At 48.4% G+C, this 18,844-nt stretch overlaps 1 protein-coding gene across 1 annotated transcript in view; it reads right to left on the bottom strand.

The window, feature by feature from the left end:
* Positions 1-15,896, bottom strand: part of VSIG10 (V-set and immunoglobulin domain containing 10) — a 125,745-nt gene extending 109,849 nt beyond the window's left edge. Inside the window, exon 1 of the mRNA XM_063964324.1 lies at positions 15,539-15,896. Coding sequence (XP_063820394.1) covers positions 15,539-15,602 — 64 coding nt within the window. The 5' untranslated portion in view covers positions 15,603-15,896. The remainder of the gene's footprint in view (positions 1-15,538) is intronic.
* Positions 15,897-18,844: the final 2,948 nt, after the last annotated feature.

Genomic DNA, 18,844 nt, shown 5'->3' with positions numbered 1-18,844 from the left:
GGTTGCGAGATGTAGTACATAGTAATACAGAAAAACAGGAAGGGTGAGGAGAGCATGATACAAAACATACAGATCGGGGGAAGAACAATACAGATCAGGGGACATAGTGAAATGGCTGACATTTACAGTACATCAATGAACTGGGGGCAGGTGTACAAAGCCTGGAAGAATAATAAAGTGGAGAGAGATAAACTAACAACCAATCAGCTCCCAGTTGTCATTTTTCAAACACAGCCTGTAACATGGCAGTTAGGAGCTGATTGGCTGGTACTTGACCTCTCTCCACTTTATCACTCTGCAGGGCTTAATACATCTCTCCCATAGAATAACCAAATGATGAAATGGTACAGAATGGTATAAATTATGTGAATTGGAGCTGTAACAAGTGACTGTTTTCCTATCTTTACATATAATAAAGGTGACATAGGGGGTCATTCCGAGTTGAGCGCTAGCTGCATTTGTTTGCAGCGCAGTGATCAGGCTAAAAAACGGCAGTTCTGTGCATGCGCCCCAATGCGCATGCGCAACGTACGGGCACAACGTACGATGCAGTTTCGCACAGGGCCTAGCAATGCATTTCAGTCGCACTGGTTGCCGCAGAGTGATTGATATGAAGTGGGCGTTTCTGGGTGGCAACTGGCTGTTTTCAGGGAGTGTTCGGAAAAATGCAGGCGTGGCAGGGCGAACGCTGGGCGGGTGTGTGACGTCAAATCCGGAACTGAATAGTCTGAAGTGATCGCAAGCGCTGAGTAGGTTTTGAGCTACTCTGAAACTACACAAAAATTTTTTGCATGCGCTCTGCGATACAACCGTTCGCACTTCTGCTAAGCTAAAATACACTCCCAGTGGGCGGCGGCATAGCGTTTGCACGGCTGCTAAAAACTGCTAGCGAGCGATCAACTCAGAATGACCCCCATAGTCCTTTCCCTAGAGTCCTTCTCCTTACCGCTCAGGGGGCCTGATTCAGATGCGGACGCAGAGCTGCTGTTGCACCAAGTGCACTCAATGCTTTTTCATTGTGCATACGTGTAAGCTGCACTGCGCACAAAATGAAATCAAGCTCACATAGAGGATCTCATCGCAAAGTGATTGACAGGAAGTCAGCGTTTGAGGTGGTAACGGGGGTGGCTAACTGTATACAGGCGTGTCAGGTCCATTCAAACGCCGTTCCATGTGCATGCATAAATTACCCATTGCGACCTGTGTTGCTGCTGGAGAGCCCCCTGTGTCTAGGAGACTTGCTCAGCCTACGACTGCTCAGACTCACGATGCAATTGTGAACGGCAAGATTGCAGCAGCAATCGCTTCAACAACCACAACTGAATCAGGCCCACAATTACACCATTATATTTTACTATTTTATCACATTTAACAACTAAGGGGTCAGTTTAATTAGGTGCAAGTTTGTCTTACAACAGCCACACTTTCCGGCAGCCTAAACTCCCTCAAAAGTTATACAGCTCTATCTGGCCACAAGAAGTGCGAGTTTGGGTGCTGTTGCCAATGTTGAAACATCGCAGCATGGCAACTTGTACCTAATTGGAATGACCCCTACATGTTAGCAATTTATAGCTTTTATTATTTACTGGTCAAATTTCTATTCTGAAGGTACCCACTAATTACTATAAGAGAGAACCTATCGCCCTAATGTGTGTATTGTATAAAAACAATGGGCCCTTTGGGATAATTGTCCTTATTTTAGGTATTTTCCATGTCCTCGGTAGTTAGAGTAACATATTTACATAGAGAGATTTTTCTCTCTACACAACCACACCACTGTTTGCAGTTTGTCTCTCTGCTTGTTCATCCACTAACAATGATTTTTCATTTCTTCCTCTTCATCTACACGCAGTGGGTGATCCCTGAATAGCTGCGCTGGGAGGAGAGCTGCGGACACATGCTCCAAATGTTGGGACATATGCATTACCTATTAGGAGATGCTGTAAAGATGCCGGATGTCGGGTTTACGGTAGTCAGAATACTGACACTGGGATCCCGACACTCCTCAGAATCCCGACGTTGGAACTCCGAATGGGCAAGGATACTGACGCCCGTATCCCCACGATCATAGGTTTAGGGCTGGGCAATTGGGGTTAGGTTTAGGCATCAAGCACAGGGGGGAGGGAGGGTGGTTAGGCTGAGGGGGAGGGAGGGTTAGGTTTAGGCATCAGGCGGGAGGGTTAGGTTTAAGCGTTAGGAGGGGTGGTTAAGTTTAGGCTGTGGGTGGGGGGAGCTTAGGGTTAGGCACCACTGGGGGTAGTTAGGCTGAGGGGGAGGGAGGGTTAGGTTTAGGCGGGGGTATTAGATTTAGGCGTCAGGCGGGGGGTTAAGTTTAGGCTGTGGGTGGGGGGAGGTTAGGGTTAGGCTGCGGATAGGGTGGGTTAGGGTTAGGCACCCCTGGGGCTGGTTAGGCTGTGGGGGAGGGAGGGTTATGTTTAGGCATCAGACGGGGGTTAGGTTTAGGCGTCAGGCGCTGGGTTAGGTTTAGGCTGCATGTGGTGGGAGGTTAGCATTAGGCTGCGGGTAGGGTGGGTTAGGGTTAGGCACCCCTGGGAGTGGTAAGACTGCGAGGGAGGGTTAGGTTTAGGCAGCAGGGACAGAGGGGGGGTGGTTAGGCTGCGGGAGAGGGAAGGTTAGGTTTAGGCAGCAGGGACAGAGGGGGGGTGGTTATGCTGCGGGAGAGGGAGGGTTAGGTTTAGGCAGCAGGGACGGAGGATATGATTAGGCACCTCCGCGGGAGGGTTAGGCACAAAGGGGGTGGTTAGGGTTAGACTGCGGACAGGCAGGGTTAGGGGGTGGGGAGAGGGTTAGGCATCAGGCGGAGGGGTTAGGCTGCGGGTGGGGGGAGCATAGGGTTAGGCTGCGGGTAAGGTGGGATAGGGACCCCCAGGGGTGGTTAGGCTGCGGGGGAGGATAAGGTTAGGTTTAGGCATCAGGTGAGGACATTAGGTTTAGTCGTCAGGGGTTAGGTTTAGGCTTGGGTGGGGGAAGGTTAGGGTTAGGCAGCGGGTAGGGTTGCTTAGGGTGGTTAGGCTGCGGGGAAGGGAGGGTTAGGTTTAGGCATGAGGTGGGGGTTAGGTATCAGGTGGGGGGTTAGGATTAGGCTGCGGGTGGGGTGATGATAGGGTTAGGCTGCGGGTGGGAGGAGGATAGGGTTAGGCTGCAGGTGGGGGGAGGATAGGGTTAGGCTGTGGGTAGGGTGGGTTAGGCACCCCCAGGAGTGGTTAGGCTGCGGGGAAGGGAGGGTTAGGTTTAGGCAGCAGGGACGGAGATTAGGATTGGGCACCTCCACGGGAGGGTTAGGCACAAAGGGGGGAGGTTAGGGTTAGACTGCGGACAGGCAGGGTTAGGGGGTGGGGAGAGGGGAGAACACCCCTTACTCACCCCTGTCGGTCTTTTCTGTACAGGGATCCTGGCATCGGTATGACAACCACCGGTATCCCATGCACTGGGATAGCATACTGACCCCTCCATTAGTACACCTCTTAATGCCCAGAGGGAAGGGCGATCCTGAGGCCATGGTTCCCCAGAAGTTTCCCCCCAAGGGGATTTTTCCTCTCCTGAGTGCTGAAGGATGACTCTTTGTGAGTCCAGAGGTATAGCTTTTATGCCATAATGAGTACCAATCTCATGCCCGTCCCTGCAATGTATAAGAAGTAAAATAATTGCTAATGCGATCACTTTACTTCTGGGTTTAGACCCCGGCTGCGCTAGTTCACATGTGCAATCGTCAGACTGCGTATGTGAGAGCAGACAGTAATGCAGAGGGATCCCAAGGATCCTTCTCCTGGGAATTATTGCATAATGTAGCCCACAAGCTACAAAAGCCATTTAGAAATGGCATTAGCTGCCAGGCCAAGCTCAGAAATGCTTTGCATTCTGGAGGTTGGCGAGTTTCACAGTTTACCATCTGCCGTAGAAACTTTTGGTGGCTGCTTTTGTGTTCAAAATAGGAGGAATGCAATAGATATCTCAAATATCCATTGCAGTCCCCAATACAGACATTCAGGGGCTGGTTAATATTTGTGGGCAGCCCCCAAAACCTACTGTTTTTGGAGATGTCTCGCAAAATATTAATTAATTAATTATTCCACTTAAACTTTTTATATTTTAACATAAACAAAACTTTTTTTATGCATTCATTGACTGAGTCTCACGTCTTTAGTGAATGCTAATTTCACAGGGTCCGCAAATTATTACTGATATGACTGTTACTCTACTGTCCTGCTGGTGCTCCTGGCCTGCTGTATAGCAACCAGACATATATTTTATATACAGCACTCTTGGGGAGATGTATCAAGCCTTGGAGAGAGATAAAGTGCAGATGTCCAAACCACCCAATCATCTACTGTCACATATCTAGCACAGTACATGAAATGATACCTGTAGTTAGAAACTTCATTTGATTTGGGCAAATACTCAACTTTATCTCTCTCCACAGCTTGATACATCTCCCGGAAAATATCATGTCTTCCTTTCACTTAATTAACAAGTTAAATTAATTAATTGTCTTGGAAACAGGGTAAGAAATTCACAGTATAAGATAATGTTATAATAAGATTTTACTTACCGGTAAATCTATTTCTCGTAGTCCGTAGAGGATGCTGGGACTCCGTAAGGACCATGGGGAATAGACGGGCTCCGCAGGAGATAGGGCACTTTAAGAAAGCTTTGGACTCTGGGTGTGCACTGGCTCCTCCCTCTATGCCCCTCCTCCAGACCTCAGTTAGGGAAACTGTGCCCAGAGGAGATGGACAGTACGAGGAAGGATTTTCGTAAATCTAAGGGCGAGATTCATACCAGCCACACCAATCACACCGTATAACTTGTGATAAACTTACCCAGTTAACAGTATGAACAACAACATAGCCACGGTTCCACCGAAAATCTATAACATAACCCTTATGTAAGCAATAACTATATACAAGTCTTGCAGAAGAAGTCCGCACTTGGGACGGGTGCCCAGCATCCTCTACGGACTACGAGAAATAGATTTACCGGTAAGTAAAATCTTATTTTCTCTAACGTCCTTGAGGATGCTGGGACTCCGTAAGGACCATGGGGATTATACCAAAGCTCCCAAACGGCTGGGAGAGTGCGGATGACTCTGCAGCACCGATTGAGCAAACAGGAGGTCCTCCTCAGCCAGGGTATCAAACTTATAGAACTTTGCAAAGGTGTTTGTCCCCGACCAAGTAGCTGCTCGGCATAACTGTAATGCCGAGACCCCTTGGGCAGCCGCCCAAGAAGAGCCCACTTTCCTAGTGGAGTGGGCCTTAACCGATTTCGGTAACGGCAATCCTGCCGTAGAATGCCCCTGCTGAATCGTGTTACAGATCCAGCGAGCAATAGTCTGCTTTGAAGCAGGAGTGCCAACCTTGTTGGCCGCATACAGAATGAACAAAGCTTCAGTCTTCCTGATTCTAGCCGTTCTGGTCACATAAATCTTCAAAGCCCTGACTACATCCAGGGACTTGGAATCCTCCGAGTCCCGTGTAGCCACAGGCACGACAATAGGTTGGTTCACATGAAAAGATGAGACCACTTTTGGCAGAAAGTGAGGGCGAGTCCTCAACTCTGCCCTATCCACGTGAAAAACCAAGTATGGGCTTTTATGTGATAAAGCCGCCAATTCGGAAACACGTCTTGCCGAAGCTAACGCCAACAACATGACCACTTTCCACGTGAGGTATTTCAACTCCACAGTTTTGAGTGGTTCAAACCAAGGTGACTTGTGGAAACGTAACACCACGTTAAGATCCCAAGGCGCCACCGGAGGCACAAAGGGAGGCTGAATATGCAGCACTCCCTTCACAAAGGTCTGTACTTCAGGAATAGAGGCCAATTCTCTTTGAAAGAAAATGGATAAGGCCGAAATCTGGACCTTTATGGACCCTAATTTTAGGCCCAAAGTCACTCCTGTTTGAAGGAAATGAAGTAGACGGCCCAAATGGAACTCCTCCGTAGGAGCAGCACTGGCCTCACACCAAGAAACATATTTCCGCCATTTACGGTGATAATGTTTTAACGTCACGTCTTTCCTAGCCTTGATCAGGGTAGGAATGACTTCCTCCGGAATCCCTTTTTCCGCTAGGATCCGGCGTTCAACCGCCATGCCATCAAACGCAGCCGCGGTAAGTCTTGGAACAGACAGGGCCCCTGCCGCAGCAGGTCCTGCCTTAGAGGAAGAGGCCACGGATCCCCTGCGAGCAACTCTTGCAGCTCCGGATACCAAGTCCTCCGTGGCCAATCCGGAACAATGAGTATTGTTCTGACCCTGCTTCTTCGTATTATTCTCAACACCTTGGGTATTCGAGGAAGAGGAGGAAACACATAGACCGATCTGAACACCCAAGGTGTCACCAGAGCGTCTACCGCTACCGCCTGAGGGTCCCTTGACCTGGTGCAATACCGCTTTAGCTTTTTGTTGAGACGGGATGCCATCATGTCGTTTTGAGGCAGTCCCCAACGATCCGTGATCTGTGCGAAGACTTCTTGATGAAGTCCCCACTCTCCCGGATGCAGGTCGTGCCTGCTGAGGAAGTCGGCCTCCCAGTTGTCCACCCCCGGGATGAACACCGCTGACAGAGCGCTTACATGGCCTTCCGCCCAGCATAGAATCCTGGTCGCTTCTGCCATGGCCATTCTGCTCCTTGTTCCACCTTGGCGGTTTATATGAGCCACTGCCGTGACATTGTCTGACTGAATCAGAACCGGTTTTCTCCGAAGCAATTCCTCCGCTTGACGCAGGGCATTGTATATGGCCCTCAACTCCAGGACGTTGATGTGGAGACAAGACTCTAGGCTTGACCAGAGACCTTGGAAATTTCTTCCCAGTGTCACTGCTCCCCAGCCTCGGAGGTTTGCGTCCGTGGTCACCAGGACCCAGTCCTGAATGCCGAACCTGCGACCTTCTAGTAGGTGAGCACTGTTCAGCCACCACAGGAGAGATACCCTGGTCCTGGGAGACAGGGTGATCCTTTGATGCATTTGTAAATGGGACCCGGACCACTTGTCCAAGAGGTCCCATTAAAAAGTCCTCGCATGGAACCTGCCGAAAGGGATGGCCTCGTAGGAAGCCACCATCTTCCCCAGGACCCGCGTGCAATTATGCACTGAAACCTTTTTTGGTTTTAATAGGTTCCTGACCATGGCTATGAGTTCCTGAACCTTTTCGATCAGAAGAAAAACCTTTTTATGGTCTGTGTCTAGAATCAGCCCCAAAAAGGTCAGACGCGTTGTAGGGACTAGCTGGGACTTCGGTATATTGAGAATCCAGCCGTGTATCTGCAACATCCTCATGGACAGAGACACGCTGTCCAGCAGCCTCTCCCGAGATCTCGCCCTTATGAGGAGATCGTCCAAGTATGGGATAATTGTGACCCCCTGCTTGCGCAGGAGCACCATCATTTCCGCCATTACCTTGGTGAAAATTCTCGGGGCCGTGGAAAGCCCAAATGGCAACGTCTGAAATTGGTAGTGACAGTCCTGCACTGCAAATCTCAGGAACGCCTGATGCGGGGGGAATATCGGAACATGAAGGTAAGCATCCTTTATGTCCAGGGACACCATTCAATCCCCCCCCCTCCAGGCTGGCGATGACTGCCCTGAGTGATTCCATTTTGAACTTGAACCTCTTCAAGTACAGGTTCAGAGATTGCTGGAGATGAGGATCTGTGACAATCACCTGTTGAATATACAATTTTTGGATTGCTGCCAACACTAGCTCCCTCTCTGACGGGGAAGCCGGCAAAGCCGATTTGAAAAATCGGCGAGGAGGCAAGTCTTCGAATTCCAGCCTGTATCCCTGAGAAACAATCTCTAATGCCCAGGGATCCACCTGCGAGTGAACCCAGACGTGGCTGAAAAATCGAAGACGAGCCCCTACCAGATCTGCCTCCCCTCGGAAAGCCCCAGCGTCATGCGGTGGACTTTGCAGATGCAGGGGAGGATTTCTGCTCTTGGGAACTAGCTGTGTGCAGCTTTTTCCCCCTGCCTTTCCCTCTGGCAACAAAGGATGATCCACGTACCTTCTTGTTTTTATTGGAACGAAAGGACTGCATTTGATAATGAGGTGCCTTTTTTGTATGCTGCGGGGGGACATAAGGTAAGAAATTTGACTTACCAGCCGTAGCCGTAGAGACAAGATCCGAGAGGCCGTCTCCAAACAACTCCACCCCTTTGTAAGGCAAGGACTCCATATGCTGCTTTGAATCGGCATCTCCCGTCCTCTGTCGGGTCCACAAGAGCCGCCTAGCAGAAATAGACATAGCATTTATTCTGGAGCTTAATAAACAAATGTCTCTCTGAGCATCCCTCATATACAAGGCAGCATCTCTGATATGCTCTATGGTCATTTGAATGGCGTCCCTATCTAAGGTGTCAATTTCCGTAGATAAGGAATCTGCCCATGCCACAACCGCACTACAAACCCAGGCCGACGCCATAGCCGGTCGAGCAATAGTACCGGAATGATTGTAAATCTGCTTTAAGGTAATTTCCTGCCTGCGATCAGCAGGTTCCTTGAGGGAAGCCGTATCCTGAGAAGGCAGTGCCACCTTTTTGGACAAACGTGTCAGCGCCTTGTCAACTTTTGGCGAAGATTCCCAGCGTATCCTATCAGTTTGTGGAAAAGGATACGCCATGAGAATCCTTTTGGGAACTTGTGGTCTCCTATCCGGAGATTCCCAAGCCTTTTCGCACAAGTCACTTAATTCAAATGAGGATGGAAAAGTGACTTCAGGCTTTTTCCCTTTATACATGTGTACCCTCGTGTCAGGGACAGGGGGTTCCTCAGTAATATGCAAAACCTCTTTAATGGCAATAATCATGTACCGTATACCCTTAGCCACCTTTGGCTGTAATTTTGCATCTTCATAGTCGACACTAGAGTCAGTATCTGTGTCGGTATCTGTGTCATCGATCTGGGATATGGTGCGCTTCTGAGACCCTGAAGGACCTGGCGCCCCAGGGACAGGCATGGACTGGCTACCTGACTGATCCCTAGCTTCTGCCTTGTCTAATCTTTTATGCAATAGATTGACATTTGCATTCAAGACAATCAGCATATCCACCCATTCCGGTGTCGGCGTTGCCGACGGCGACCTGACATTCAAGCACTCCCCCTCCACATTAAGCGAGCCTTCCTCGTCAAACATGTCGACACACGCGTACCGACACACTTCACACACACACACAGGGAACCCCTTTCCTGAAGACAGTATCCCTGTCAAGGCCCTTTGGAGAGACACAGAGAGAGTATGCCAGCACACACCCCAGCGCAATAACCCTGGAGACCAACACAAAATGTTTTTCCCCAGCAGTGCTGTATAATATGTAAACCGCCAATTATGTGCCCCCCCCTCTTTTTTAAGCACCCTTTCACCGTGTGTAAGCAGGGGAGAGTCCGGTGAGCTTCCTCTCAGCAGTGCTGTGGAGAGAAAATGGCGCTGGTGAGTGCTGAGGGAGAAGCCCCGCCCCCTCGGCGGCGGGCTTCTGTCCCGCTCAAACTTAGTAAAATATGGCGGTGGCTCTTTTATATACATGTACAGAGCCCACCTGTACATGTATATAGTCTTTTTGCCATGCAGAGATTTATATTACTGCCCAGGGCGCCCCCCTGCGTCCTGCACCCTTACAGTGACCGGAGTATGTGAAGTGTATGGGAGCAATGACGTACAGCTGCAGTGCTGTGCGTTACCTCAGTGAAGCTGAAGGCTTCTGCCGCCTGACGACTTCTGTCTTCTGTACTTCTAGCTCTGTGAGGAGAACGGCGGCGCGGCTCCGGGGGTGGACGCCCAGTAAGAACCTGCGTTCACCCCCTCTGGAGCTAATGGTGTCCAGTAGCCGAGGAAGCAGAGCCTATCTTAGACAAGAAGGTCTGCTCCTCTCTCCTCAGTCCCTCGATGCAGGGAGCCTGTTGCCAGCAGTGCTCCCTGTGAAAAAGTAGTAAAAGGTAGGGGGAAAAAAATCCAAACAAAATGCTTCTAGGCAGAGAACTCTGGAGAGCTCTCTGCAGTGCACCCATCTTGCTCTGGGCACAGTGTAAAACTGAGGTCTGGAGGAGGGGCATAGAGGGAGGAGCCAGTGCACACCCAGAGTCCAAAGCTTTCTTAAAGTGCCCTATCTCCTGCGGAGCCCGTCTATTCCCCATGGTCCTTACGGAGTCCCAGCATCCTCAAGGACGTTAGAGAAAAAGGCTTGTCAATACCTCCTGGTACATTTACATTGATTTATCATTCACATTTCTTCCATGCCAGACAGGGGTGGATTGGGAACGTAAAGTGGCCCTGGAAATATATGAAAAGTGGCCTCATGTAGGTTGGAGTAAGTCAGCTATAAGTGGGGCCCAACACAAATTGGGCTTAAGCAAATTGCTAGCATTACCCACAGTGGTAGTAAGCATGGCAAATACAGCATGGTAGGCAGTCACAGCACCAGCAATAGGATAGTGTCACAGGAGGTGGAGATCACACCAGTAGGTGAGGCATTGCACTGGTAGGCAGTCACAGCACCAGCAGTAGGATCATGTCACAGGAGGTGGAGATCACACCGGTGGGTGAGGCATTACACTGGTAGGCAGTCACAGCACCAGCAGTAGGATCATGTCACAGGAGGTGGCGATCACACCAGTAGCTGAGGTATTGCACTGGTAGGCAGTCACAGCACCAGCAGTAGGATCGTGTCACAGGAGGTGGAGATCACACCAGTAGGTGAGGCATTGCACTGGTAGGCAGTCACAGCACCAGCAGTAGGATCGTGTCACAGGAGGTGGAGATCACACCGGTGGGTGAGGCATTACACTGGTAGGCAGTCACATCACCTGCAGGAGAATCATGTCACAGGAGGTGGCGATCACACCAGTAGCTGAGGCATTGTACTGGTAGGCAGTCACAGTACCAACAGGAGGATCATGTCACAGGAGGTGGAGATCACACCAGTAGGTGAGGTATTGCACTGGTAGGCAGTCACAGCACCAGCAGGAGGATCGTGTCACAGGAGGTGGAGATCACACCAGTAGGTGAGGCATTGTACTGGTAGGCAGTCACAGCACCAGCAGGAGGATCGTGTCACAGGAGGTGGAGATCACACCAGTAGGTGAGGCATTGCACTGGTAGGCAGTCACAGCACCAGCAGGAGGATCGTGTCACAGGAGGTGGAGATCACACCAGTAGCTGAGGCATTGCACTGGTAGGCAGTCACAGCACCAGCAGGAGGATCATGTCACAGGAGGTGGAGATCACACCAGTAGCTGAGGCATTGCACTGGTAGGCAGTCACAGCACCAGCAGGAGGTGGAGATCACACCAGTAGGTGAGGCATTGCACTGGTAGGCAGTCACAGTACCTATGGTAGCTACACCCCTATATATAACACATGTAACTGTGACAGGGAAGGTGGCCTCTCTCAGGTCTGGGCCCCATAGTAGCTGGCATTCTCCCCATACTTGTGTGGGTTTCCTCCGGGTACTCCGGCTTCCTCCCACAATCCAAAAATATACTGGTAGGTCAACTGGATCCCAACAAAAATGAACCCTAGTATGAATGTGTGTGCGTGTACATGTGATAGGTTATATAGATTGTAAGCTCCACTGGGGCAGGCACTGATGTGAATGGACAAATATTCTCTGTAAAGCGCTGTGGAATATGTGTGTGCTATATAAATAACTGGTAGTAATAATAATAATAATCACTTGCTAGTTCCGCCACTGCTGCTACATAATGGGGGTAATGGGCCCTACACACTGGGTGATATTACTGAAAGATATGAACAATCTCGTTCATTAATGAACGAGATACTGTTCATATCTTTCAGTGGGGAGGCAGCAACGATGAACGATGCGCGGCTTCGCGCTTGTTCATCGTTGGTGCCCCGTCGCTTGTGCATGCAGGCCAATATGGACAATCTCGTCCATATTTGCATGCACTGCTATGGAGCCGGGTGACGGGTCACCTCCCCCCCCCCCCCCCGCGCCGCCAGGTCGCCCGTCTGCCGTATCGGTGGTCGGGCAGCTCGGCGGCGGGTTGCGCAGTGTGTAGGGCCCATAATGTGCAAACAGCGAGATTTCTAGACAAGTCAGGGAGATTGTCTGAAATAGTAGCAATTCTCCTGACAATCGGGGAGAGTTGGGAAGCATGGTTCATTTTAAATCTCACCTATATAAATGAAAGACAAGGAGATCTGTTTAGTTTATTTTGAATTACTGATGTGATTTATTTTCTACATAGCTCTCTATCAACTGAGCCAAGCACTCACGCACCTAAACAGATAAACACTGCATGGAAAGAGCAACACATCTCCAACACTTAAGGGGGGTATTCACAGAGCGATTGCTGCTTAAAATGTAAGCAATCTGACTAGATTGCTTAAATTTTAAGCAGCGATCACTCCGTGTGTACCCCTCATAGCGATGCGCAGCCCCGCGCATCGCTATCGCTGGTGCTAGATTGGCCTGCATGCAGACCAATCTAGCAGGTCGCTAACTTCACCCACTGGGTGAAATGAGCGCCCCCCCCCCCCCCCCCCCCCCGTCTCCCACTGCACGCTCAGCACACATCGCGCTGTGCTGAGCGGGGGGAGAGATGTGTGCTGACCGGTTGCTCAGCGCACATCTCTCCCCACATCTGCCGGTGAGTACTGGCCTTTATACTGGTCTTTCTTAAAGAGGATCATGCATAATACCTCAACTTACCCTGACCTTTACTGGTGGATTGTTTCCCCAAAAATTCCAAGTAATAAATCACCACACACAAAAAAAAAATCCTTCAGTGCAAGTCAGCTTATTTTTTTATACTTTATTATTCTTGCTAAATACATCTCAAGAACAGCTCTTTACTACCATTTAAATATAAACTATATCCTTGGTGAACGTGGAGGATCTCCCCATAATTCTGCTAAGACTCATTCATGTAAAGAACTACCACTTCTAGAATGCATTGCTCTGGTTTGGGACAGAGGTAGTAACTAATTAATCCTTCACAGTGACCAAATGATAGTTTAGCATATTGGATCATTTGATCAGCGTGATATCAATGCAATATTGGTAAATGTAGCAGCAGTGGTTTGGGAACTGACACAGGTTGTGTGATAATCTGCTATATTGTATCTAAAAGCAAATCCATTAATACTAACTATTACACAAAAAACTGTTTTTAACTATCAGACTATTAGGGACATTCATAATGGCAGCTCAGTTGGCAGCATTTACTGAAACAATTGACATGACTGACGTGTGCATTGCAATTAAAATGTAGAAATGTCATCTTATGTGTAGAGCGTTACAATAGCACAGTTATGTGTTTACCAGTAACTGCTGAGTACTGGTTAGACCAGACCTGGGCAAAGTACGGCCCGCGGGCCACATACGGCCCTTTGGCAATCCCTGTGTGGCCCGCGTAGGCTCTCCGCCCACAGGCTCCCTGCACCATGGATGCTCGGGTCCTACAGGACGCGCTGTGAATCAGTCCTGTGTGTGCCTGCCCTCAACCAATACTGAAATGCTATTGGCTGAGGCGCACACAGGACGAGTGACTCACAGCGCATCCTGCAGGACACAATCGTTCCCCATTGCCTGCCTCCCCTTTCAGTCACCGCCAGCATGTTCCCAAGGCGCCTCCTAATACGTCTGTCATCCTTCCTTGCCTGACAGTGCGCTGCTCAGTCAGCACCATGCTGTGTGACAACTGCACACAGCAAGATCAGTCCGGGGGCCGGCACGTACTGTATGTAACAGGTTAGATTGACTCTTAATTTTCTCCTATAAATACCCAGCGCTGGATCTGGTGCACTTAAGGCCTTCTTAATTAGGTTGGCATCTTCCCCTTATTCCCGTATCCACCGTCATCAGGTAATGTGTGCAACTCGATTAAAAAGAAGGGGTGTGCACCACAGTGCATAAAACCACAAATTTATTAGGACAACCACGTACAATTAAGTATAGAATCACGTACTAACAGTGGTGGTATAAACCACCGCAAGTAACATCAGCATCATTGGTTCGGCCCTCCAACACAGTTCAGATTTTTCATATGGCCCCCTATAGAAATTAATTGCCCACCCCTGGGTTAGACAGTGGCATTAGGAAAATATCCAACATGATGTTTGGGGGTAAGAGGGCAATGGAGGGCATTCATCCACAGACACCTTGCAGTCACTTAAATTTGAATAAATAGAACACACAGCATCCAAAAGATGCCACTGCTCCAGACTCTATCACTGAAACCAACAGGTTCCATCCCCTGACCTGTTTATAAGCTTTTATTAGCAATAAACAATGATTTTTGATTTTTGGCAAGAGTGGGTAAGGAGCACAAAGTCCAGCTGTAACTATGAAACGCAATCACAGGAGCACCATGGTGCCAGTCAGAGGAATTACTGTGACACTGCTGGCTTGAGCTGTACACTATTTTATTTTTATCCCCAGGGCATTGGCAGGTGGGAGGCATATGATAGTGCTTAAGGAATGAAAAGCTGCACCTTCTGTTTTACTCTACAATTGTGCAATAGTAATTCTCATGTGATAAGACCTCTTTAAACTGAAATGTGTATTGTGTGGGGGCAAGGCACATGAAAGGAAGGTATGTGAAGTGGAGGCCTACATTGCACAAGTGCAGATTGAAATAAAGAAGTAATCACTCTATCAGACTTCCTGTGGTTAGAGAGTGTCACACTGATAAGAGTGTATTCAGACCTTTGCTCTTTCCAACAAAGCATGAATGTAACACAAAATCACTAAATATCCAACCAACACCTTGGTTACTACTCAGGCACCATTCACACCTACATTACACACTGCACTTACACCTCAGCCAAATGTCATAGCAACTACTGTGGAAACATTTGCTCATCTCTAGTAATTATGTCTGATTACACAAAACATTAAAAATTATTGTTTTTACTTTAATCCAACAACTTCTCGAATCCTAAATGTGTTTTACATAAACAAGTTGCATTAGCTTAAGGCACGTGAAGGTACAAGTCAATATGTTTTATTGTTCATCTGAGGGGAAAGCAGTGATTATAATAAAGCAAGCTAGGACATTTTCTGTCTATTATAATAAAGCAAGCTAGGACATTTTCTTTCTGTCTATTATAATAAAGCAAGCTAGGACATTTTCTGTCTAGGTCTTTCTTATTTTACCGGCAGCAGACATACATATAAGTAGTGCATTAGCCATTTACTGATCTGAACTTTCTCTAAAACATTTCACAACCTTTCACTATGAAAGCAAGGCAGCTCTCACACTTATCTCGTGGACCTTTCTCTGCAGGTACCGAGCCACAAAGCCACCAGTGACTAGAGTTACTAGAATTGCAGGACTGTACGTGGAGAGCAGGCAGAAGACAGGTCGGACAGGTCCTCCACAGCACACAGTGTATAGAGACTGCAGCACACTTCCGGGCATGTCTGTTCTGCTGTCAGCGCTGTGTATACTGTAAGTACAGTATAGAACCCTGAGCATTGTGTGATGTAGGGGATCATGGTTTGCGATGCCCGGCACAGCAGAGGTAGGTGTGTGGGGGAGGTGGCAATCTCCTACCTTTAGCTGTTCCCCAGAACCATGCGTAGAGCAGTAGGAGCAGCAGTAGCACAGGGGACTCCATCTAGACTGAGTGTTTGCTCTTCTCTTCCCGGGAGCGGAACAGGTAGATGGAGAATGAGCGATCTCACTAGAGTTGGCTCTCCATGCCCCGCTGGATGCTATGTGATGTCCACTCCTGATCATAGATCCATTAGAAGGTGATGGCCCGGGGATGGGACGTGCAGGGGGGCTGCTGCGGGGGATCCTGCAACCTGGGTAACCACTATCGTCCACTCTCCTACACTATCTCAGATGCCTGTGACCATGCAAGCGACAGCTCTTCCTGCTTCCCTAGCTGCACGGCACAGGCCACTCCCTGCGTGCCCAGGTAAGGGGAGTGCCTCCTCCAGCTGGCTGTGTACCACGGCTGCTGCAGTCTACCTGTGTGGGTGCTGGCAGGTGTATACGGGCGGCAGCAGGAGACCATGGCCAGAGCTGAGCACTGTGTCCCCCCCTGGATTACTCTGGAAGAGCTGTGTGGTTAGAGAGTTAGTATACACAGTGTGAGCAGGATCTGGGGGTGGCAGTATCTCAGGTACAGTATGAGCAGGGAAGGAGGCTCATCAGTTGTAGATAGGGCCAGTTACAGCAGTGCAGAGAGGGTATTTGCATGTAGGGTCCCAGGAGCAGACCTTGTACTTATTCTGTGGAAAGCTCCTTAGTGCTTGTACTGTAACTGTGCTTGCTTTTTGATGTATTGTATTTTAAACAAATATAGTTTCTTTGTTTCTTTCAGCTCATATGCAGGTTTATACTTTATGGTGTCCTCTGTTCCAAACACTAAAATTTGTACCAATTGCGTGTTTAACCCATGCGCTGCCACATGTTTGTATGAGATCACTTCACCCCTATGTCCAGAAAGTCATCTGTAACTTGCCATTGTGCAATTCCCTGCATGATTATTTACTTTAGAATTTCCCTTTGGTGTGAATGCATATGAACTGCTTTTGCTGTGTTCTGTCTCTATAGTGCAGAATAACAATTCATGGTGTCTACAATGACATGAAATTCATGAAGAACAGGTAATACCTGAGTGTTACACGCATCATCACCACTAAGCTTCTTCAGGAGGACCTTTGGTTCTATTTTCATCCCATCACTATATATACTAATGGAATGTAGATAAATGATGCAGAGGATTCCTTGCCATGCCAGTATCAATGGTTCCCAAATATACAGTAGCTTCATGAATACGAAAAGTTATATGATTCCGTTTATTACTGTATTTGTATGCAGAGATTGTTTTTCCTCAAGGGTCTATAGTCCAACTGACGTTATTATCCTTTATTTATTAAACCTTCTAATGATACTCGGTGGACCCCTTCATTCAAAGTAAAGCATTCATTACCTCTAATACCAAGAAATAATGACACGGAGACTTGAATTTGGCAGAAAAATTGCTAGCTATTTATTGTACCCTAACCATTAGCAAACCTGTAATTGAAAATTTTGTTAACATGCCGATTCAGCCGGCATATGGTGGCAGAAAAAAGAACGGCTCTATTGAACTGACGCTAACCTTAAAAATGTTAAGATTCAAAACTATCCTAATTTAAATACAAACTATCAAATCGGTAATAGGTGCCCAACTCAACCCCCACAGTGACTACCCACCCTGATGGGTGCCTGCCGCTGCCCCCGGACGGGTGGTCGAGCGGCCCTAAAAGTCGATGGAGGTGAGTGCACCTAAACCACACCAAACTGTAAATCACTACAGCTAACAATACAAACTACAACCTGCCGTTCTTTTCCGCCAACAGCGAAAGACTCCTCCCCAGAGTCTTCGCACCGCCACCATAACCTCACCCTAACTCCTGCAACACTAGACACAGATCCTCCAGGAAAAGCATCATCCCCTCATTGGACAGATGCACACCATCAGGCCGAAAAAGGTGACTGTCTCGGAACCGAATCCTAGGGTGGCGAACCACTTTGCCTCCGTGGGACAATACCCACTTCGCCACCGCCCCATTCACCTTCTGCCTGGCTTCATCAATCAGGCGACCATCCGCCACACCTCGCCAACTCAACCTTGGCACCATCAAAGAGAACACCAAGACACAATTAGTTCATGCTGCGGCCACACTGGACAGATCCTTTATCATGGCCCACGGCAGCTCCAAAGATGTCCTCTTCCCCAGGTCGTTGCCACCTAAATGGACAACCAGCACCCTAGGGACTCCATGCTCACTGGCCTGACTGACTAGTCTACTCTTCAGATCTTTCCACATCATCCCCCGCCAACCAAGCCAACGAACTCCATGAGCCCTAGGAAACATCTGTGCCCCCTCCGAGGCCAAAAACCTGGCTGCCCAATGCACATAAGAGTGGCCAACCACCCAGACAGCCAAGTCATCGTCAAACCAACCTGAAGAGAAGGAAAGGGGGTAAAATTGGTTACTAATTATCTATAGCATTGTTATTAAACGCATTAACCTGAAGGATCTGCCAAAAGAAAAAATTGAGATTCCGTTTATTGCAGAAGTCACGGCCTAGCCGATCTGCACAAGCTTCCAGCCAATTTGAAGCAGAACATAAACACACAAATGGGAAGATCAAAATTAAAATAAGAAATTAAAAAGGGGGGGGGGTATAAAATGGGAAAAACATGTAAGAACTCAGCTGGAGGTGAAAGCGTAAAAACCTGCTGAGGGACTTTGATTAGAACTGATCAGCCGAATTGTGAATTCGAATTCAGTCCGTCAAGTCAGGCAAAAAATCGCAAAAGAACTCCAGACCCCCGCTGCCAGCAGCGGCGAGTGGCTAATCCCTGAGTAGGATAAAAACGGGGAGACAAACAGACGCACAACACAAGAACATACTGAACTGTACAACATGATGTCAAAGTCAGAAAAATATCACGCTACACACTGCCATATTTGCACCTCATGCGAGTGCCTGTTGCACGTTCATGAGCCCTGCCGTGCGTGCGCATACTCGCCGTTGCGGGCACCCGCAGGCGCACGGTGTGCGCATTTATGGTAAAGTTTGTGTGCGTCTAGCGGGCGACTCGTTCATAACATATTTTAACCATATAATGTATTTTGTAGATTATGGTCCCTTTGATAGAATCTGAAAGTTTAGTTAAGGTAGCATGTTCATAGACAAAGAGAACCCTCTTTGTTTGATACGAAGGGTCAGACAGGGGTTATACAGTGGAGTTTAGTATCCATCGGAAGAGTATTTAATTAGCAATATTCCGGTGTTGGTTTGAAACAGATTAATCGCTCGTGCGAATAGTTATGGACATAAGAAGTTTATGGA

This window comes from Pseudophryne corroboree, chromosome 1 (genome assembly GCF_028390025.1).
Source record: "Pseudophryne corroboree isolate aPseCor3 chromosome 1, aPseCor3.hap2, whole genome shotgun sequence".
Taxonomy (NCBI): Eukaryota; Metazoa; Chordata; class Amphibia; order Anura; family Myobatrachidae; genus Pseudophryne; species Pseudophryne corroboree.
Note: the sequence above shows the minus strand (reverse complement) of the source record. Positions and strands in the feature narration are given on the sequence as shown.